The following is a 22701-nucleotide window of genomic DNA, read 5'->3' as shown; positions in this document are numbered from 1 at the left end:
TTAAATTCTAGTGGTGAATTGGTGTCTGTGGGTTAGAGTGGGTAGGAAAAATAATATTATCTCAGGTTTGTTAATTTTTTTTTATTTGGATTGCAGCGTTTAGATCTGAGGGTAGAAATGAATTTGGAATATATGTGTAATGTCATACAATATTACGAATGAGTGTTTCAGTAATAAATGTAAAAGTGAGTTAGTCCGTTATGTATAATAGGAAAATGAATAACTTTATTTTTCTGAAACTATTTAAAATTAACCATAATGGATATACAGTGTATTTTTTTTAACTGGGGCAATATGGGGAAATCCGAAACTACAGTAAAACTGATTTAGGAACCATTAAGTCTTTTTTGTGAAAACAATTTGGGCATTGTAAATTTTTTGGTCAAGCGTGAGTGGTTCATGAAAATGAATAAAATTGATTTTCTTTATGTTTTTTCATTGTATTGAAAGAAAAAATCGGGACAGCAGGCGTTACTTCTTTTGACATACCACGCGTAACATCTTGGTAGGTAAACAAAGTGTAGTAATATGCGAACGGTGAATAAGGCGAAGTTTCTTTGCTCACCTACGTATGACGCCACGTGGTGTTTGGTATTTGTATCCAGATTCAAAATATTACAAAATACCAACAATTATTATTTCACAAAAATATTGAAAGAATGAACGTTTTTATACACAAACGTTCATTCTAACTACGTACTAAATTTTTATCTGATTATTGCCCGATTGCCTATTGTTTATGTTTATTGAGGGTATCAGAAGAAATACTCAATACGTTTCTATTGTTTTGTCTTTATTAAAACTCCGTTAGAATAATTTTATTTACAATTTTCCTTTAATTTAGTTTAACGATCAGTGTAAAAATAGGGTCATTAATTCGAATACGTCAGTTATTTCACAAAAATGGCAGATGTTTTATTCCTTATTCTTTTTTATAATTCAACTACATCTCATAAATGTCAAAGTGTAAGGGTGAGGTCAGACGAGCGTATCCTGTGAGTTGCGAGTCGTGTAATTTACGCTGCATTCGGTTTTATATTAAAATCCGGTTTGCGCCATACGACGGAGTGAAAATTGTTGGAAAACGAGTAGAACAAAATGAGTTGTCTGCAGACTCACGCGCGTAATTATGACCGAACTTCAGTCGTACTCTGTGACGTGTTTGTGCGGGTAGGGTGAGGTGTGACAGAAGAAAGGTAAGGGGCACCATTTGTTGGCATGTAATATCTTACAAATCTAGATGTTCACGTAAACTGTCATTTATGAAACTGTGCACACTTTATATTGAGTGAATTTACTCAGCGACTTTTTCTTTTTCTAACATTATTCATAAATGCACTTTATGTTTAATAAACCCATTACACAAAGCCGGCACGCTATGATAGCCGTTTTGACGTATCGTAATATAACTACGTTGAAGGAACTAATTGGTGTACATTGTTGTCAGTAGTGATGTGTGGTAAAATTTATGGATATATAAATTTACGACACACTTCAGCATTTGTTTATCGAAATTAGAAATTTAATAAAATGAAATCTAATACATCGTCACTTATAGGATTGCTGTCCAGCACAACTTCTACCTCCGGCAAACTCGCGTCAAAGCTCAATGCAAAACAAAGTAGTTTCGAATTGACGATATACTAAGAAAACATTTTCATTTTATTAAAACTTTTTAATCAGCTACCCTTTGCAATACAAGTTATAAATCTAAAAATGTATAGATGCGTGAGTGAGAATGAATTGAAATTACAAACGCTTAAAAGCAACTGAAATACGTTCGTCCAGCGCTCCTACCAAATTTCAGTCGAACCTAAATTATGAGACTCAAAAAGAGTTACGCTCGTCTGGCTTCACCCTAAAAGTTATGTTATTCGTTTTGTGATTATAAGAATTTTTCTGAAACAGCGGAGAAACCTATTCGCTTCAGTTACGCAGAATCTTAATTTGTAAACAGTGATAAATTTGATATTTTGTATTTTGATTGTCATTTAATGACGTTTATTAAGGCTACTGTATCACGCAATAAGATTATTTTATAAGTTATAAAAAAAAGTAGTACACACTTATTTATACATAGCAATAGACGAAAGGATGTGGTATTCAGTGGACATTGCATGACCGTGTACCGATCCTTTCGATTGATAAGTTCCTATGGTTCGTTAGTATGTTAACACATTCAAAGTTAAAACTTACACTCATCACAAGAGCAAACGGCACAACAATATATCTGTAGGTGAGAGGTAAAAAACATTAAGTGATATTTTTTTTTAACATAGAGTGTGTTAAAAAGAATGAGGCTCTAGTCTGCAAAAGTGGCGAGCGCGTGGTGCGACTTTGGCGGTGCAGGTGCGCTTCTAAATATTGTATGAAAAACGAACGACGATAGGAGTTAATGTTACAATTGCGTGATATTTAGCATTCTAAAGTAATGTTCGTAAATATAAATTTCAAAATATGGACTTAGGGTCCTTTACCTCTCACCCACATATATTAGGGCCCATTTCATCGACTTTTATAGATACCTATCGGTGAATATGGGCCCTAATGTTATAAATGCAAAATTAAAAGGAAGAACCCCTTACAACAAACTTTAGCCGTAACGAGAAATAAGTAAGAAATAAAATCTAATAAAAATTTAAGTAAATTACTTTGCTACTCCGAGAAACTAGTGAAGGTTGAACCGTGCAAAGTAGCTGCGCTTGATTTGAACAGCAATGCATGAAAAAATTCAACACAAGCGCATGATTCAACTTTCAGTGGGTTCGCCTAGAAGTAATTTACTTCTATTCTTATTAACATGTATTTCCATAAAGTAACGCCTGAGTTTATTAATTATTTAAAACTATATCTCTAAAATACTTTCTTATGATATCAAAGCGACGGAATCCATAACAGTTGCAGTGTCATTCAGAGCTTTAAATGGTAAAGATCCGAGGGGTACTACCACTGCGCTCGTCACACTGAATTTGACAAGTCCCAAAACCGGAACGCAGTAATGCTTACATAATTACTTAGCGGCAGAAACAGGTAAACCCTTTCTTAAGGAGCTCTACTGCTATTGCTACATTTCCGACACATGAGATTATCATATTTCTAGAAACTAATTGTCATTCCAATACCTACTTTGAGTACTATTTACGAAAATTCAAGCCTTGGAGCTATTCGAATTTACGTAACTTGAACATTGTTTGTCAGTGTATAAACTCAACACATTATTTGACATATTTTTCTCGCTCTTATATAATTCAAATATAGAATGTCTTTGTGTATTTTCAACTGTAGTTAATTACTTTATAGTAGAAGTTAAGTTAACCTAAGGCTCAACTCACACTCGCGCAGAGTTGAAGCGTCGCGTCGCGCGTCGCGTCCTGTTATTCAACTATAACGCTTGGCGACAACGCTCGCATTAGTGCGCCCGGATCACAATGTGGCGGGCGTCTGACGCCTCACTGCGCTCAAGTAATGCGTGAAGCCGTTTCGACTGCATCCAAACGTGGACGCGCGTCGTCACCCGTTTCCATATTTGCATAACACAAATTTGTACCTTAATAATGGGAAAATAGAAATGAACATAGTATAGGCGAAAACATGACGCGTCGCGACGCTTCGACTCTGCGCCAGTGTGAGTTGCTATCTGCTATGCTGATATTGCACTTACTATCATAAAAAAAATAGTTTTTACTCAAACTTTTCCAACTCAAATTTCAACTTCAACGTTTTTTTCTTTATTTTTAACAAGACCTTTAAAACTGGACTACGCGGTGTTTATGCCGGCTTCAGAAAAAGTGTAGTATTTATACAGTACAATGAAATAGATTAACAATGCAACCGTCAACTTTCTTAAAATTCCTTTGAATTCCAAGTTTCGAAAATATATAATATGGTAAAATTATCATTAAAAATTCAAATTTCATAGTTATGTATAAACACAACCATCAATCGATAACCATAGCTAATGATTTCAAAAGCATTGCATACATTCAGTTTCTTATGAAATATAAGTCTGGTTCACATATCGGCGCCAAGTACAATTTTTTTTCATAAGATAGAAGCCACTGATTGTGACACACTCCCTAAAGCCTCATGTCAACAGTGAACCTTCACATAACACGTCGTTGTTGTCAAAAATCCTAAAATAAATTTGATGTAAGAAACTGTGCCTCACGTTGGCCATCATAACTTGAGTTGCTCTAGCTCCAGAAGCAATGCTTGCTCATTGGCGATTTTCGCTTGTTGGTTCAGTTCCAGTTGTTTGCCCGCTGCTTTTTGCTGTTTAAGTTTATCTATGTCGCTAAGTTTCTGAAATAAATTACACAAAATTGTAAATTAAATTACACATTAGCTTTTCACAAATTATAATGTGATTGTTACCAACTTAGACATATTGTTTTCAGCGAATTTACTGTTTTTTTTATTTGAATAGTTTCTTGGTGTGACCTTTTGTGCCAGTTGATACTACTGCTTGGACCAAGTGAATTTTTCAGGGGAGATATATGGTGTCTGCCATTCGAGCTGTAATGGATCAGCTCCAGATTAACAACTTTATGCATAGTTTTTTTTAAAGACATTTTACTTTTTTTATATTATTTTTATTAGGTGACTCAAGGTGCAAATTGAAGTACTGAGCTTTTTTGCTTTCAAATTACCAATGGGCACATCAAAGCCAGCGGTAGTTCCGGGACAGCGTAGAATAGTTAATTTTGAAAAACTTCGACATAAAGATGTATTTGTCCGAATTACATTTTACAATACCTTATTAATATTTTTAATTTTCTTGTCTTTCTCCGGGTCACCGGTCGAGACAAAGGGCGCCCGCGGGGTGACGGCGTCGGGGGGCGCGGGAGACGTATCTCCCTTCGCTCGCTCCTCCGCTTTCCGCGCCTTTCGAGCCTCCCGCTTCTCTTTCTGTTTGATTGCTTGCTTTGATGGTTGTGCTGAAGTCAAAATGCGCTATTTGATAAATAATCTATATAATACAGAAGTAGTTATGTTATTCATCGTGCTATTATATCCTCGAACGCAAAGACGAATGACTTACTACTAGCATTTTCGCCTGGCCTATGCGGTTTTTCATGCTCATGTAAAGTGAAAGTGGAAGGCTTATTCCTCGCTCCGGGCGGCCTGTACGCTCCTACGGCCTTTGGCGCCGTGTCTTCTATGGCCTTTGGTGCTGTTTTAGACAACTCGCTCTTGGGATATGTACCGGGTCTCCAGCATATTGCTAACAGCTGATCTCTGTCCTCGTATTGCCGTTTGTACATTAAAGCGCCGGTGTAGTGCCAAATTTTGTACCTAAAAAAAGGTTCATTATAATTAAATTATCAACTAGGTATAAATATCATAAATTACTGTGAAGTAAAATATTGAGTAAATTTGATTTTTTAGTTATAATGTTCGGTAAAAAAGGGATTTGAGTTTGTTCAAGTGGGAAAACAGCTGTGGTACATGATGTAAAGGTTTCTTGTTTAATTCTGTAATTGAGGGGTAGACATGGCAAAAACGGCTGTTTGTCAATAATGAGTTGTGCTGTTGTTGAAAACAATTGTTACTGTAATGTGTTGTCAGAAAACCTATTATTCTGCTGTTTTGTAGTTTTGCATACAATATGACAATGATGCGAATGAATATTGTGTAGTGTTGCCAGATTACATTTCTTACATTTTTCGTAGAAAAAATGCAATAATTATTTAATTAGGTTCTAAAATCTCGTAGCTATTACTTAGGCCACTCGGCAAAGTCTCGTGGCCTAAACACGGCACTCGCCTTTAAGAACCCTCATGCAACGATTACATAAATTACTATTACCATTGCGTGATTTTTATCATTGTAAGGCAATGCTTGCAAAACATTTAATTTAACTGCCTCCGTGGCCGAACGGGTAACATGACTGCTACGCTGAGGTTCCAGGTTCGATTTCCGGGCCGGTAGAAATATTTGTATGGCCTACATTTATGTAGTAGTGGTTGTCTATGTGTGTGCCCATGGCACCCGCGACACAGGGTTTCCTTAGTGTGGGGCTATGTTCAATGTGTGCATTATTATTAATAATTTCCAAAATATCGACTTAAGGTCCTTTACTTCTCACCCACAGAATTATGGAAACAAAACAGTAGCAAAAAAATTATGTATGTCTAACCCATTGCCAACTGTAAGTCTTGGATACGTAGTAGCAGTAATGAAGGTCTCTCCCCTTGGGTCCCATTGCAGGTAAGTAGTATCAGGGGCTGCACAGGCACCCAGTTTCTTGTATCCTCGCAGGTCCCACGTCTCGATGTGCCCGGTCGCTATATTGCCAAAACCGCCTAGTAAGACTAGTGCATGGTGGTTAAGGTGGTTCATGAATTGTTTAGTACTTGGCAGTGGCATTCATTACTGCCTATTTAATGTTAAAATACAGCTGCAATCGCCACCAGTTTGAGTAAGATGACATTTAGACATCAAAAAACCTTAAATATTTTTGCATGTTTTATAGTAAGTCTTTTTTGAAGACGGAAGTAATATGACGTTCTCAGGGCTGCCAGTTTTCGCAAAAACTTAAATTTTCATGTAGTTCTTCTCGTGAGTTTTTTAGATAGAATGTAAAAAATACAAATTTTGCAAAAAATATATGAATAGAGAATAATGTTCAAACCATTAATAGTTGCGGCATACCCTTCTTCATTCTCATTTTGACAGTTGACCCATTGGTGTCGAATAAATTTGTGAAGTACAGATGCAGTTATTCTAACGCTAATTATTGCCCCATTGTAGATTACAGATAAAACATCTGCGTACGCACGACGCAGTAGATGCAAGCAGCGACAAAAACATCCACAATCCGAATATGTTTATTTATAATATATAGATACTTGAAATAGGTATATTCTCGTTACCTTTTTATGTCGTGTAATATTGAATTTGAGCTCTAATGAAAAGCCGATTTTTCTGGGTTATATTTGTTGGAGTAAGTACAGCTTTCATTTCGTTGTTATAAGTAGGTTATCAAACTGCTTAATTTTTGTATTAAATTTATTTAGATGAAAGTGTGTGAGCCTGGATGGAATTTACATCTATATGGACATTTTACTGTACTAATAATAATAATTTATATATCTGCAAATTAAACAACTCTGGCTATTTATTGTGTAAGTGTATCGAATATTTTATCGATAGTTGATAGATTATTTATCGATTCCAATCAATAAATGCTTGTATGCGTTCAACACTTTTGCGCAATAAACTGTCATTTGACTCCATCTAGGAAAAAAACAGAGCCAGAACAATTATTGAAAAGGATATCAATGCCGTCGGGAGGGAAGTAAATGGAATTCCAAGCACCGGTTCCAAATTCGAACAAAGATTCACATTTAGCATTAAATATGGTTGCTTTAGCCGGCGCGTGGCCGTACACTGCAACCCATTCGTTTGAATTGCCCGGATTCCAGGCAATCGCGTGAATCGGTCCTTCTTTGCTAAACATCATATTGCCTGAAGTGCCTTTAACGTCGCCATACGAGAGAGACTGTTTGCCGTAGTATGAACCGCCGGTTTTGTCCACCTGAAATCATGCATTCTGAAGTGTAGTAGACAGTTTATAATAACAACACAACTTTAAGCCAAAACTGTTATTATTTCGTTTTTAAACTTCATAGGCAAGTGTTAAAACTTGAAAAGATCATTGTGTACTTAAAATGAAACAACTTTTATTAAACTACTTTTTAGTAGCAGTAAAGTCCTTGTGAAAGAGTTCGTCCATTGAAGTACTGCCATCTTACCTATTTCTGCCGCCAAGCATTACTGTGAGCATTGCTGTGTTCCGGTTTCAAAAGGTAAGGGTGCTGGTGACATTACAGGCACATGGGACTTGTCAACTTATGTCTCAGGGTAACGGGCGCAGTGGCAGTGCCCGTCTGATATTTGCGATTTAAAGCTCTGAGTGGCACTGCAACTGTTATGAATAGGCGTGTCACTTACCACCACGCGCACGACTTGTTCGTCCCTTCACCTGGCATCATATACAAAAACTTTTATTCTACAGCCTTTGTCTTTGAAAATTCGCGAAAACACTTTTTCCCAAAAAGTTCTGCTATTCCATTATTATAATTCCGGAATAGACACCTTAGTTATGGCGAGGAAGTCATTGACAAGTTTACAAGTTTTCATTTCTCTATGTCACAGCATACAACCACGATGAAATTTATCTGTTTAAAGTATTATTTGGCGAATATTAACCTCCATAAGTTTTACCTCCTCACTCTGCAAAACCTGAATTCAAGAGCCTATGCATACGGCGTATTTTATACACGCCGTAAACACGCGACATCAGCGCGTAAACGTGCGACATCTGCGCATATACGCGCCGCAGATATAGTTTTAATTTTAGTTTTGTTTGTTAATTTCAGTTATTTTTTTAAATGAAGCTACTTCATGAAATGCTATATAAGCCTCTTGCTTGCAACGCGATCTTTGCGTGCGTTTGAATTGATTCACAACAGCACGTCTGCGGCGCGTATACAGGATGTAATAATTAAGTGTAAATAATAAATATAAGAGATATCAAAAAGCTTTAAACTGATATAGAAAGTAAGTTACCCAATGAGTAAATCGATATCAATAACTTTTTTTAAATAATACAGGAAATATGCAAAACTGTAATATTAAACGCTCCCATACATTTAATGACATTCATAGAGAAGCTTTAGTTGACCTATTTTAAGAGGTAACAATAACTTTACACATAACAAAACTGCTGAAAGTAATAAAACTATCTTGTAACTTAATAAAAATATAATGGCATAGCCAATTATTTGGTCAAGTGTGAGTTGTCCATAAAAATGAATAAAACTGATATTTTTTTTATAATCCTCTGGGCACACTTAACGATTACACCCCGTATGCGCAGATGACGCGCGTATAAAATACGCCGTGTGCAAAAGGCCCTAATAAACTACTTACGTCAGTTTGTGTGAGCGTAAAGACATTTGTACCCCGTCTGTTCCAGTGGAAGGTCGCCTTATCAGCCTGGAAGGTAGAGCGGCTCACTACTGCCGTGCCCTCTTCGAAGTTTGGGTATTTATATACACGCCAGAATGACGGTTGTCCAGACTTGCCTGGAAAAAATAACAGGTTTTCTTATTTCTTCAATGTTTTAGATGTTAAGACATTTTTACTTGTTTTGAGAGTGAATTCGTAAAGGAAACACTTTTTGTAGTATGTATGTAATAATTAATTATTGTTATTCTTTGTTATTATTATTGAATAGAAGTGGCTAATAATTACTCATTTATTATGAATCAGTATTATTATTATATTTTCTTGGATATACACAGGCTACACTATTGTATTGGGACGATACTGTAAAAATAGCTGTATGTACGAAATAAATAAATAAATGTATTGTACAATGGCTATTTAGGTTAAATGATAAGTCATTTACAAATCAATGAAATAGTTTATATGGATTTGTTTCTTGAAATATTTACTTACTGGAATATTACTTAATACCTACTTCATGTGTTTAAAAAGGAAGAGACATAAAATATGCAACGCAATATTTACTTACCCAAAGTAAAAATAGACAGGTAATAATTAGGCGCTGGACTGGGTGAGACACTGAAGGATTTGAGCTTCTCCATTTGCACCTGTTTGACGTATCTGTCCAGCTTGCCATTTTCGTATATCTGAATGCCGCCACTTACAAGTAGACAGAACAGCCTTTCATCTGACGACCATTTTGGTTCCCTGCCAATAAGAAAATAAGACGTATAGTTTGACTTTGACGCAAAATGTATTACCTAGAACGAAAATTGGTCATATCATATTTCCCCTTGAACATTTTATGCGTACATGTTTATCTTACTTGGTTAATAGCTTTAGTAATGGTCTGTGAACAGACTCAAGCTAAAGACAGAAACAATTGGGTCCATAACTGCTGTATAAACTCTTCAGTGTCCTAGAATTATTATAATTACACTTTAATAGTGCGCCATTTTTCTATAGGTATAAAAGTATTGACTGAATATTTCTGTCCAGTCAATACTTTTATACCTATACATATTTTATACCTATAGTAACTTACCATCCAGTTTGATTTTTTTGCACAAATGAGCCAACTTTTTCTCCTGTTGTGGATTTGTACACATGTACATTTGGTTTGCCCTGCAACATTACAATAACAGAATTTGTGGATTTGAAGACATTAGTTTTTGACACTCAATTGTAAATGGAGCAGGTACAACAGAATCTTCAGGTCAACAGAATTTTCTGACTATAACACGAACAGAACAGCCTGTGCAATTAAAGAATGTTTAAACAATGGAAAAGGTCTGTGGGCAGACCACCTACATAAATTGGGCAATATTGCAATTATAATGTAAAACCAATGTCTGTGTTGCAACTTCAGAAGGGGCGAACCTTGAGTGCCTACATCGCAACAATCCAAAATCCTTTCTTGTTATATCTTTATCAAGTGAGCATCACAAAGAAATATATTATTCAAAATTTCAGCAGGTGTTCAAATTAAACTCATAATATCAATATAAAAATAATTTTAAATTAGCACAAACAAATGTTAATACTTAAAAAAATACATTTACAAATTCTTGGTAATTAAATTAAAGTTATCAGTGAATGATCACCAGCTGAAATATGATCAGACCTTTTTATTACAGGCATACTTTACCTGTGGATTATCCTTAGTTAACACAAACATCTCCCACACCATGAAGTAATTGTCAAGTGGAGAAAAGAACATGTCTTTGATGTTTCCATCTATAGTCACCGACACAGACCAGTCCGTACATTTTAAGACATCCACTCTGAAATTGATGATTACTAATATTTGTGAATTCATTCCTGATTGATATTTTGAACATATATCGACACCAGCAACGAATATTACGCTCAATTGAATTTTGCCAATTTTGCATTTTTAATGCCAAATTATTCAGCTTAAATTAAATTCAAAATTAAGAAAATAATACAAAATGTAGAAAATGCCTAATTATGTTTGAAAATCGAAATGTTACCACAATTGAATAGTTGCAATTTTTAAATTAGCGTAGTGTTAGAGAGTCGACATACTTATCGACACTTAATCATATTAAGCAAGTCAGAAAAAGTTTTATATCCATGTAATAAGCGCGAAACGGCGCTACATGCCGTTGTCGGCAAGATAGAAGAGGCCCTCAAAAACAAAGCAATCTGGCTAGGCACTTTTATAGATATTGAAAGAGCCTTCGATGAAACCAACTTCTCCAGCATACAATCAGCACTAAGAAGACACGAAGTGGATGAAGTACTGACCAGCTGGATTAGCAACATGTTTAAACAAAGAACACTGAGAACAACAGCAAACGACAGTCCGTGGGCCGTAGTAGCGAAGGGGTGCCCTCAAGGAGGAGTACTGTCGCCTCTGCTATGGAACATGGTCGTAAATTATCTCATCACCAAACTGAACAAAGAACATTTCTATACAGCAGGCTATGCTGATGACCGAACTATACCGATAACAGGAAACTATGCCAATACACTTTGCGATATTACACAGGCAGCACTCCAAATTGTGGAAAGATGGTGCAGAATTATCATTAAATACAACAAAGACAGAACTACTGCCCAAACTCTCTGAAGAGTTTGGGTAGTAGTTCACAAAACTACAGTTATCAACCGAAGTCAAGTACCTGGGAGTAATACTGGACAACAAGTTGAACTCGAACAAGCACCTGGACAATAAAATTTAAAAAGCTACTATCACCTTCTAGCAGTGCCATAGGATGGTAGGTAAACAATGGGGACTTTCACCCAAGATAACACTATGGCGCTATACAGCGGTGATAAGATCCATGATCAGTTACGGCGCGATAGTATGGTAGCCACGAACCAAACTGACGACCGCAACCGACAAGCTGGACAAATTCCAAAGACTAGCCTGCATGGCGATGACTGGCTGCATGAGGACAACTCCAACTGCGGCCCTCGAAGCGATGCTGGACCTGCGACGCCTCCTACTGTTCATTAAACAGGAAGCGGCATCAACAGCAGTGCGTCTAAACAGAGCAGGCCTTTGGAAGCACATGAGGACCCCACACACAGAAATCCTTTATAAGACTGTTGTATGAATAATGTTGTGTAGAAAGAGGAACCGCTGCTGGAGGCGGCTATGGATAAGATCCCTAAACAATACATTTTTGACAAAAAATACAAGATACAATTGTTTAAAGATCCCAACAAAGGACTAAAACCCAGGGGGTCCGCATCTTCAATGATGGATCAAAAACAAATTCAGGAACAGGTACCGGGGTATTCTCAGAAGACCTCAACATCAGGATATCAATCTGCTTGGTGACCACAACACAGTATTCCAGGCTGAATGTATGGGTATCAAATTGGCAGCAGAAGCAATCATAGCGAGAAGAGTAAAGAACCACTCAATTTGAATACTCTCTGACAGTATGTCAGTACTGCAAGCACTAAACAGCTATGACATAAACTCAGGGCTCATTTATGAATGCCATCAAGCACTTGTGGAGGTATGTATACACAGCCACATAACTCTACAGTGGATTAAAGGATTATAGGTGGCAATGACGCAGCAGTGGAACTATCCAGAAAAGAGTAGAAGACAGACGCTGTAGGACCAGAACCCGAGGTGTCCCTCCCCTACCAATGATCTTTCGACATTAGTTTTGATTATAGTGACCCTCCCTATCTACCCGTAGGGCATCCGAGAAGGGCATTATAATCTGTGCGTGCACAGGAACCTTATAAATTCAGGTTCTGACCTGAGATCAGCCAGTGTAAAGGGTTGTTACAGACCTCTGCCAATTGACTTCATCCAGTTCTTCAAAAGGCTAGTGCCTCGGGTGAGCCGCCCTAGGTGCACATACAGTACCCTTTCCATATTCCAGATAGATATCGGAGCTGTAGGCACGCTCACTGCCCGTTGCGCATTGCACGAGTAGCAGTTGCCACTGCTAAGCCGTTGACTCTGTGTCCATTACCAAATTTCCTCATTGGAGGCGGAGCCGTAAGGCACGCTCAATTCCCGACGCCGAAAAACGACGTTTCTCCAGTTCCCAATAACCTAAGTGGCTGGAGGGACCGGAGGATATCTAGCTTATCCTCTACTAACTCTTCGGGCTAGTGCCGGAGATGCCAGTCATAGTGTCCTGCGACAATGTCCAGACATAGCTTCCAACCTAACGTGCAACTGACGTGCCCCGTGCGTCTCCTCGCTTCAGACCCTCAACTAGACCGCTACTAAGATGCGCTAGCTGCTGACGAGACAGGTGCCCTGGAAACATGCAAAACCGGGGCAGACAAACATGTCCATCTTTCCAGCTAGCCACAAACCCCACTGAGTCCATACCCAAGTCCGGGTCCTCCAGAGACGCCCATAGGCATATGGGCATATGGCATATCACAGGCGGAGGGCTTGGCCCAGACGCCTCCTGTACACTGGTCTTGCCATCAAGCACATAGTCTCTCCAGAAAACCCTATCTCTCGGGTCTGTAGGTAGGGACAATCTAACCTAACCTAACAGGTCATGGTCCATACAATAAACACTATGCAGAGCATACACGGAGGTGGAAGAAACAGCTGCGCACATCCTACTACAGTGCTCTGGCGCGGCCAACTACAGGGTGAAAAAACTTGGAGAGCCGAGGTAGTTCCCCGAAATCTTCATCAAACTGAGGAGGTTGCTGAGATTCCTGGAGGAGCTTAGGAAGCACGAGTAGGACCCTGCACCCACCACATGCAAACTAGGTGCCTTGATGACGAGTTGTGGACACCAGCCCGTTGCACCAAGTACCAGTAAGAGCGAAAAAGACGTTGGCGGTCGGGGTGTTTTTTCACCCTTACTGCATTGATTACAGCTTTTTCTAACAAGCTCAAGCCGATCCAATGGTAGCAAGTATCGTGAATCCATTAATTGCTGGTGTCGATAGGGATTGATACAGTGCTCCAAGGGCTTTATAATATATACACTTGAATGATAACTAACAATTAAAAAAAACATTTCTTGACAAAGATTGTGATGTGATATGTCCATATGTACCAGCCAGATATTGCTAGAAATGTGCTTCTGGTTGCCCTTTCGACTTTAGACGAATCACAGTCGTGAATGAAATGCAGGGACACTTACTTCCTGTCAGTTCTGTACGCCAGATAGTTCCCCTTGGGGCTATGCACGATGCCGCGAATATTCGGAGTCGTGTCATCTCTTAACGTCTTCTCTGCGTATGATTCTTTGAACTCAACCAAGAAAATACTCTTATTGGTGAGACCTGTATTATAAACATTCCATTACAATTCCATACAATTATGAAAAGTGAACTATCAGATAACCTCATCCAGCCACTGCGACACCTATCAATATAAATAATAACAAAAATTATTCGGCTAAACCACTTACCGGTAATTTGCGGGATAGTACTCATTTTGTTAATAACAATGAAAATAAATCTATTAACGTGAATTAATCACAAATTTTCATTATTCTAATAATAACAGCAGTTGGACAGCTGGACCAAGACAATTTTTTTATATAAATGTCACTATCGCTTTTTTTTGTGGCACAAAACAAAATGTAAACATTTTACTATATACCACCACCTCTTATTTCTATCTCTATCATATTTAACTTTGGCTAGTTTGGTGATGGTCTAGTTACAATCACAAATTAGAAAGATATAGTAGAATCACCATAAGCTGTTATGCTACTGTCAACCACCAGGCTATGTTCGTTTCGTTACAGCAAAAGATTTTAATTTAATAGTTCATTGTTTTAGTTTGACAGCGTTTTTAAACGAATAAACAATTCTATATACATTAACTTAACGGTCGTAATGGAAACATACGTAAAATAAGTTAAATATTTTATACAGCAACATGAGTGGGAGTAAAATATTACGACCTTACATAGTACGAAACGATAGTGCCCACTACAAACTTACTAAACAAAAAAAATGGCGTCCTTGCTTTTGTGATTAGCGATTATTTGATGTCGCATGAGTTTTTTGCAATTTTTGTTAACAATAATGCTTATAAGTTATATCAATGTTCAGCAATAAATCCCAGCTTAAGAGACGTACTCCAGAAAATGGCATTGATCGTGAAAACTTTCTTTCACTATTAGTCGACGAGTATTTGAACTCTACTTTGTATGGTGAGTTTCTGGCCTATTTCTGCACGTACCTTAGTTTTCATAATTCTTTTGATAAGGAAATAAATATATTATATAGTAAAGTATTAATTTTTATCCGTACTTTAAAACCCATTAATATACTATAGTGCTCTGTTTAGATTAAGCAATTTGTTTGAATTTAGTTTTCACGAAATGAGGCCTTCACCTCGAATCAACTCGTCAAGACCCCGTACTTATTCTAATTACAAAATTCTTTATTTTCAGATGCTAAATGCCAAGTTTTAGCGAATTTGGCCAATTTTGCTTATGACCCTGTAAACTACGTCTACATCAGAGACGTCGGTGTTCTTGACATATTTCTGTATGTTATCAAGAACGAAACCAATACACAGTTACTACACTTCGCTACGGCAGGTATCTGCAATTTGTGTATAGGTAAAATCTCCATGATAATGTGTTTTTTAAATAATTGTAAACGATTAGGGAAAGTGTGTATTTTAATATTAAATGAATAAAACCTTAATGTGTCTTATATGATTTCAGATCCACTGAACGCTGACTATATATTAAGGAACTCAGGATTAAAACCTCTGCTAGCTTTACTAAGGATTAACAATACTGATATAGTAACAGATACCATCACAACTTTAATCTACTTATCTAATCAACAGACAAAAAGTAAAATAACTATTCCTGAGGTTGTACAAATTATGCAAGATCTGAAAATGTCTGAAAGTGGAAATCTAGCCAATTTGGCTACCATTTTCTTACAAGACATTTGTGGCATATACTGAAAGTCTCAAAATTTTATAAACTGTTAGAATATATTCATGTAAACTGCCAAAATGAACAAAATATTGTCAAACAGATTTCCATACATAGTGGTAAACAATAAAAACTATCAGAAGATATGTAAAATACACACAAGCACTTTTAGTGCTACAGCCTTCAAACCTGGTGACAAAATTCGCATACAAAAAACATTAACCCAAAAAGACCTGGATGCATTCTCAAACTTGACAAGTGACCACAATCACCTTCACAAAAATAATGGGAATAAGAGGCCAATTGTTCATGGTGCTCTTTTGAATGGACTTGTTGCAGGACTCATAGGCACACACCTGCCTGGGCCAGGAACAGTGCTTGTATCTCAAACAATGAGGTTCCCTAATAAATGTTTTGTTGGCGAAAAACTGACTATAAGTGTGGAGCTAGTTGATGTGCGAAAGATACTCAAAGTGAAATTCTTCTGCATAGTCGAAGAGGAAAAGAAGGTTGTGTTTGAAGGAGAGGCTAAACTCATGTTAGCCAAAGATTCTTAGGGATAAAACATAACATTATTTATTTAATATATTTCTTTTAAGTATTATTATTAATGCTTGTATAAGTTTAAAGGCAGTTTCTGCATTTATCAAAACTCTTGATAGAATTCTAAGAGATAAGCTATTGTTAAAATATTTTAAATTTATCTAATAGTTGTAAGAAATCTGTGATTTGTACTTTGAGGTGTGCCAACAAAAAGAGGTAAACAGATATCTAAGAACCAGATGTTAAATAAATTTTGTTCTATTTCTTGCATAATTCAGATTTCCAGTTGTATTTTTAAGTACTTGTAGCTGGCATACTTTAAAACATTTTGAGAAATTCTGTCCATTAAAAGTCCATTACAGTACAAGTTTATAGTCAATAATAAGTAATTAAGACTGATAGCATCTAGTTTCCTATTTCCTAATTGCTTTCTGCAATGAGTGACTGCTACCTGCTCAATTCTGATGAACTCCAGTCTAAAATAAATAACTAAATATCCTATAATAAATACACTGATGATAATTGTATTCCAGGAACTGTCAAATTATACAACCACTTTTTTAAGACATTTTTATGAATGAATTATGTATATAAATCACTAAAAAGCTTAAAAGATTAATTATTTGTGTGAAAACCCTGATGATATTCTATAAAAATATCAAAATGTACTCTATATAATGTACTAAATTTACAATTTACCAATTCAATGAAAAGGGACTTTAATATTATCTGTACATTATTATATTGCGTAAATGCTGGCTAAGCAGAAAACTAGCTAACTCAACTAAGTGCATAAGTATTTGTTGCATAACATGTTATTTTTATATTTAATTATTATCTACTTGTTATTTTAGTTATTTATTTGTAAAGCTATGATATTATTTTTGTTGTATTGAGTTGCTATTTGTTTGTAAGCACAGGTGCCATTTTTAAAGTATTCTCGACGTTATGGTTACTCAGAATAATATTCTTTCAAAATACTCATTTTTTAAATCTTGGATGGTAATGGTTGTTTTATGAGGAATGAGCTGAATGGATTGAATTTTTTTTTACAAAGCAGCTATATATGAATCTTACCTTACATGTTTAAGGATTGTGAAAGACGAAATCTGATCCAAAGGCTTCTACCTCTTTCAGCAATGTTTTTAATTGTGTACTGTACATTATGTATTGATGTACATTATGCACCCAATTTTCTATGATATTTTCATTAATTGTTTTTATATTGTAAGTGTTGAAGGCATGCTCCATTTTTATTAAAATCTGCTTGATCTTTATTTTTTCTTTTATTTTCTTATATTTTCTTATAGTTATTTTGGCTTTTTAGCATCTGTAACATAGAACGTAGAGATCTATTAGAATTAAGAATTTCTAGTTTTCAATTTTAATAATTTAAGGAGTTCGATAATTTTATATAAAAGTAGTCGTAGTAGAGCTGCATAGTGAGTAATGTCGAATAAACAAATCGAAAGGCTGTGTATATAAGTTCATAATTATAAAATATTTATTCATATTGTAAAAATCCTATTTCACACCGTACCGTTATGATTGCCAGAATGAAACTAGTGGTGAACATTTATTCAAGCCATGTAATGTCGCTTATAAACGGTATTCCTCGTCATTCGAATGGTTTTTAATCAACATAAAGAACAATAAGATGAATGTACAAGGGAAAGATTATAAAATAAAATTATCTATTCATCAGTTTTATTGTTTCTTGTTGACCCCACGTTATTTTCGCGCGGAATAAGGTACTTAATGTCATTTGTATATTACTTACCATTTGCAGAGGGTAAAGTTAGGAAATTCTTGGCAGAAGTTCTGTCTAATAAAAGTTACGGTAAATCAGTGAATGCTACTCATAAATTTTAAATAGGTTGAAAATGTGCTTAAATGTCATTTTGACTAATTTGAAATATAGGAAAGTTAGAAAACTGCACGTCCTAGTAAAACAGAGATAGCGTAGTCACATAATTTTCATCGTATCACGTATGGTTGTCGCGGGGACGCACGTTTTGCTCGAAAATAAAGTGCTGAGCCAGCTTTGCAGGTAATTTCTTTAAATTTACGTCACAATGGATCTCTCTGAGGGATGCTTATATTCCATTCTCACGTGCTATTTAGTCACATTTTAAGAGTACTCGTGACGCGTTAGTGGTTATCGGAGATATGAAGTGAGGTATTTGGACGGTCACGGAAGGAAAATCTAATCCGTGACTTTTACATTTCTGTTCGGTGAGTGCCTATAATTTTAAGATTAACCATATCGGTTTTGAACGGTTTATATATTTTTTTGGTATTCCAATAACAATACTTTTACTGTTGTCTTTTTAAAATTATAGCAGGTGGTTACTGCTTTCCGTTATTATTTAAACTAAACTGGTAAACCGCGGCCGTTTCCGCAATTTAGCAATCAATCGCTTTCATCGCTCGCAAATTCTTTCCGAATTTTTATTCTATCAAAAAAAAAGTACAGACAAATGATGAACGCAGCGACACTGTTTTCTTTAATTTGCCATTCATATGTAAGATTTTCAGTTATCAAAATGCATGCTTTCCGAGCGTGGTTGGTGCTGGGAGCTTGTGTGTACCTGGTGACTGCAGTAGAGGGGCGAAAGAAGCTGAAGCGCGACCAATCTGAGAGCCTCAAGTCTGTCGAAAGTGATGACGATGATGTGGAATACGAGGATGTGAGTTAATTAGTTCGATTATGGATGAGAGTTAATCATCAGCCAAACAATTGTTCCCCGAGTATATTATTTGCAAAAAGTATTTTTAAATACACTTAATATAAGACAAAGAGCTACAATTTGATTGACTTTATTGTTTCCACTTAGCGATAGTTTAGTAGTTAAAATATCTATAAAGATTTCATTTTTATGTTTTTCTTATAGATAGAACCATGTCAATGTGGCGTATTCATGTCTCAACAAGTGGGCATCAAGGACGGGCGGCGCAGCAAGCCTCGCGGACCTCCGAAAGGGGAGCCTGTAGTTACCTACGAGACCGAAGAGCCAAGTCTGCCATGCGGCTCCGTCGGGTTCAAGCACTGCATCAGCAAGTGTTTAGATGTGGTAAGTGTATTGTTAGTCTGCTTGTTACGACTATGGAAGGCAATTTGTAATCCGATTTTAAAGTGAAGTCACTGTCTGTCACGGATAGGAAAAACTCGTTTACTTCTCGTAGTCGATATATCTCGTCGATACGGGCAAACGCAGGAAATGGGTAGCAACTACCCCTGTCAAGTAAGATTAATATGGTTAAAAAAATCACAAAGTTAGAAGATTTGTGAGTAAGTTACTGTTGTAAATTTATGTGATACTGATAAAAATGTTTAAACGAAAATTTACGAGGAAAAAGGAAAGGAAAAATTACGAATGCTTTGTTTGAAGAGCTCAAGACAGACAGCTGCAACGCATGTCATGTGAAAGAACTGACGTAATTGCAACAATATCTAAATTAATTACTTTCACATCGAATAGTTGGTTGCAACAAAATGTACTGCTCATTTCACGTGAATGAATCTTTGGCAGACTATATCTCAACGAATTAAAAAAGTGTTCAATCTACGAAGAATAAGCATCGTGAACTGCTTGTTTTTCCTTGAGAAAGAGACATTGCTAATAAGCACTAATATTGTAGTGTTGTAGTGCAGAAAGTATTATATCCGTATTAGATTTATACACAGTATTTAAGGCATATCAAAACTGTAATTCCCGTAATATCTATTTAAGAGATGTCATCGGGTCACGTGGTTAAGAATGTGAAAACTTTTTGTTAGCTTTACTTTTCGTCCTTATGATCATTGCGTCTTTTTTAACGATTGTAAATGTTTCCTAGATCTTAAAGTACCTACCCCGCGCGGGACCCGTTATCTGCGGCGCGGTTGAGCGCGACGTTCACCGCGAGAGGGCGTTCCTCTTCATCAAAAACTGCGGAGGCGACTGGACGCCGACCAACTTCTCTGCAGGCAAAGAGTTTTGTTGTACCGATGGACAGCATCATAAATGCTAATTTGGGTGACCTGGTAACCTTTAGGCGTATTATCTATGATTATTAACGTTGAAATGGTATTTCAGATTATATTGCCCTTACATCGTTGTAGGATAAGTTAAGTAGCAATGGAAGAAATATTTCAAAAATAACAGAATTCATAAATTGTTTATTTAGAAATTTTAACACTTTATGTAAGCTAGAAATAGTTAACTAGGCAAATTATCGCACCCCTCATGGAAGAATGGCATAATTGGAGTTACGTCAAAACCGTTTATTGCTCCATTAGATACAGAAAAATATAATCCACATCCTCTCCAATTTTTGTAACTCTATCTACAATAGTAGTCGAAGCTATTCTTCCATGAGGGGTGCGATATGTTGTTTTGCTATAGAGGTTCCCATGTAGGAGTCTTTGTAAGTATGCTACATGTAGATTTTAATTTATTTATTTTTGTTTAGATACATATAAATAAGGTATGTGTATAATAATTATCATGGGAATCAACCGTATTATTAGTATACAGGTAACATTTTTACGTATTATATTTACGGAGCATCACATTGAACATAAAATAAGCATTAACTTATATCTTTTTTACATTTATATAATACATATATTTAGTAAATGTGAGCGAAAAGCGCTCTCAATCTCTAAATATTTTGTAAGTTATGTTAATAAATGCGTGAAGTTTGTTTATTTGTTATTATTTTTTACTGCTTCTAATTAATATCTAATGTATATTCAACAGATCCAAAATGGTGAATTATCTCTGGTAATAACGTTGTTAGTGAGACTAGCAAAGACTAAATTGTGAAGCTACATAGAAATTGACGTTTTTTTAAATTGTATAGGGAAAATCCTTATATACATACATATTATATAGGTAGGTTCTTTATCTTTGACTAAAGACGTTCGTGTGGTTTTGTTGACTGTTAGTGGATAAAAAGACATACATATATGATTTGAGAGATTAATCCATATTTAATATTGAGAATGATAAGAATCATACTTCATTATTGATTGGTGAGGTGTAATCCACGGTCAATCATTACCGTACCGAATCATGTCACTGCCAATATCACTGTGGCGACAATATCTTCGTTCTATTTGCGGTGTGAAACCCGTCCTATAAAAGACAATTAATAGTTTTTGATATTGTCACCGTCTGTCATTTGTAATGGGTAAGGATAGGCCACATAATTGTGCTTTATGTCATCCCTCAATGACATGCAGTTATTCGTTGCCGCACCCAAGGCGAATGCTGTTAAGTGTCCTAATAAGTGTGAAGCGACAAGGAGCGCCTTATGCGGCGCCTGGTCAGTACTGTAATGGTGTCAATGGAGGCCCCTTATCAAGGACTAATACATGGAGTGAGTGGTGTGGTATTGGCTCAGGCGTGGTGTACTAGCTGCGGTGCGTGCGCGCAGGGCGCGGGGCGAGGAGCGGGCGCGGCGTGACCCGGATCGCGCAGGGTGAACAACCCCGACACGTGCCACTTTCTAAAAAGAAACGCGCGTCGCCCGCGCATCCTTGCGTGGACAGCTGGATCACTGCTTCTCTATTACAAGATTAAAACGTTTTGGCACCTCGCGACCGCCCCGAAATAGACAGTATCCTGGCTTGTATTGGGGTTTTAATTTGGGAAATCTCATTTGTGCTACCGCAGGCGGCGGCTACGCATTTTAGCGGATACCGTCTATCTTTTGACAAAATATTATAATATAAAATTCAACACAGAGTAATAAGTTTTCATAAGGTCTATACATACAGAAGTTTATCAAAATAAAGAATCCATTTCGATCAACTTCCGTAGATTCCTTTATGTGTGTAACACTTGGAAGACACTAATTTACTGTTAAATCGATGCTACTTGGTACATTTTGCACAAAATTTTGCGGCCTAATCAGTGTTAAATTATTTTGGCAATTAAAACGATATGTAGTAGGAGACGAAGGTAAATGCGTTCTGAATGGCATTTGAATGTTTGTTTTCGCGCGAATTATCATAAGTCGAACAGAGTCGCAAGCGGTTGTTAATGCACCTTAAGCGTGGGAACCGCTATTTATAGACGCCGTACTCGTCGTGCAAATAGTAATATTGAACTGCTACTACTTAGTTATCTACAAGCGTCAACTTGTTAAAATATTAAGCAGAACAACAATAATACGTACATAAAGGTGTTGGATGTTAGGCTACTCTTTGTGAAATTTAGTTAAATTAGGAAATGAAACTATTTTTCCGGATTTAAATCGCGTATATTTGTTT

The 22701-nt window shown here is 36.5% G+C and overlaps 3 protein-coding genes across 8 annotated transcripts; 2 read left to right on the top strand and 1 right to left on the bottom strand.

Moving 5' to 3' along the window:
• Positions 1-15: 15 nt before the first annotated feature.
• On the top strand, positions 16-15948 carry LOC113232762 (armadillo repeat-containing protein 7). 4 transcript variants are annotated; one of them, XM_026467544.1, is made up of 4 exons: positions 16-65; positions 8984-9108; positions 15396-15566; positions 15675-15948. In XM_026467544.1, the coding sequence occupies exons 2-4, from the start codon at positions 9072-9074 to the stop codon at positions 15923-15925; spliced, it is 459 nt and encodes a 152-aa protein (XP_026323329.1). In that variant the 5' UTR covers positions 16-65; positions 8984-9071; the 3' UTR covers positions 15926-15948. The 4 variants fall into 4 exon arrangements, with proteins under 4 accessions (XP_026323329.1, XP_026323328.1, XP_026323327.1 ...); XM_026467543.1 differs by lacking the exon at positions 16-65 and having other exon boundaries at positions 8949-9108; XM_026467542.1 differs by lacking the exons at positions 16-65; positions 8984-9108 and adding an exon at positions 14929-15152 and having other exon boundaries at positions 15396-15545.
• LOC113232760 (eukaryotic translation initiation factor 2A) lies at positions 867-20347 on the bottom strand. Of its 2 annotated transcripts, none has more exons than XM_026467537.1 (11): positions 20296-20347; positions 14130-14271; positions 10664-10799; positions 10061-10140; positions 9545-9723; positions 8938-9092; positions 7282-7540; positions 6140-6317; positions 5042-5295; positions 4756-4937; positions 867-4302 (listed from the first exon to the last, which is right to left on the bottom strand). In XM_026467537.1, exons 3-11 carry the CDS (start codon positions 10733-10735, stop codon positions 4177-4179), a joined length of 1485 nt encoding a protein of 494 aa, XP_026323322.1. In that variant the 5' UTR covers positions 10736-10799; positions 14130-14271; positions 20296-20347; the 3' UTR covers positions 867-4176. The 2 variants fall into 2 exon arrangements, with proteins under 2 accessions (XP_026323322.1, XP_026323321.1); XM_026467536.1 differs by lacking the exon at positions 20296-20347 and adding an exon at positions 14400-14515.
• Positions 18168-20642, top strand: LOC113232761 (follicle cell protein 3C-1). Of its 2 annotated transcripts, none has more exons than XM_026467540.1 (4): positions 18168-18489; positions 18978-19129; positions 19334-19513; positions 20280-20642. In XM_026467540.1, the coding sequence occupies exons 2-4, from the start codon at positions 18986-18988 to the stop codon at positions 20451-20453; spliced, it is 498 nt and encodes a 165-aa protein (XP_026323325.1). In that variant the 5' UTR covers positions 18168-18489; positions 18978-18985; the 3' UTR covers positions 20454-20642. The 2 variants fall into 2 exon arrangements, with proteins under 2 accessions (XP_026323325.1, XP_026323324.1); XM_026467539.1 differs by having other exon boundaries at positions 18970-19129.
• The last annotated feature ends 2059 nt before the right edge of the window (positions 20643-22701 follow it).

Source organism: Hyposmocoma kahamanoa, unplaced genomic scaffold (genome assembly GCF_003589595.1).
Source record: "Hyposmocoma kahamanoa isolate Upper Pololo Valley unplaced genomic scaffold, ASM358959v1 78, whole genome shotgun sequence".
Taxonomy (NCBI): Eukaryota; Metazoa; Arthropoda; class Insecta; order Lepidoptera; family Cosmopterigidae; genus Hyposmocoma; species Hyposmocoma kahamanoa.
The sequence above is the reverse complement of the archived record's forward strand: the minus strand, read 5'-3'. Positions and strand labels throughout refer to the sequence as shown.

Bases quoted from the DNA above. Each gene is read 5' to 3' on its own strand.
- LOC113232760 (XM_026467536.1), bottom strand. From the start codon at position 14,424: ATGAGTACTATCCCGCAAATTACCG. The intron at 7,541-8,937 runs GTAAGTAGTTTA...GCATGATTTCAG, and splicing joins TTACGCTCACACAAACTGAC to GTGGACAAAACCGGCGGTTC. The intron at 5,296-6,139 runs GTTAGACATACA...ACCTTTTTTTAG, and splicing joins AGACTTACAGTTGGCAATGG to GTACAAAATTTGGCACTACA.
- LOC113232762 (XM_026467541.1), top strand. From the start codon at position 15,044: ATGTTCAGCAATAAATCCCAGCTTAAGAGACGTACTCCAGAAAATGGC. The intron at 15,153-15,395 runs GTGAGTTTCTGG...CTTTATTTTCAG, and splicing joins TTTGAACTCTACTTTGTATG to ATGCTAAATGCCAAGTTTTA. The intron at 15,567-15,674 runs GTAAAATCTCCA...ATATGATTTCAG, and splicing joins TATCTGCAATTTGTGTATAG to ATCCACTGAACGCTGACTAT.
- LOC113232761 (XM_026467539.1), top strand. From the start codon at position 18,431: ATGGTTGTCGCGGGGACGCACGTTTTGCTCGAAAATAAAGTGCTGAGC. The intron at 18,490-18,969 runs GTAATTTCTTTA...TTCATATGTAAG, and splicing joins GTGCTGAGCCAGCTTTGCAG to ATTTTCAGTTATCAAAATGC. The intron at 19,514-20,279 runs GTAAGTGTATTG...AATGTTTCCTAG, and splicing joins TCAGCAAGTGTTTAGATGTG to ATCTTAAAGTACCTACCCCG.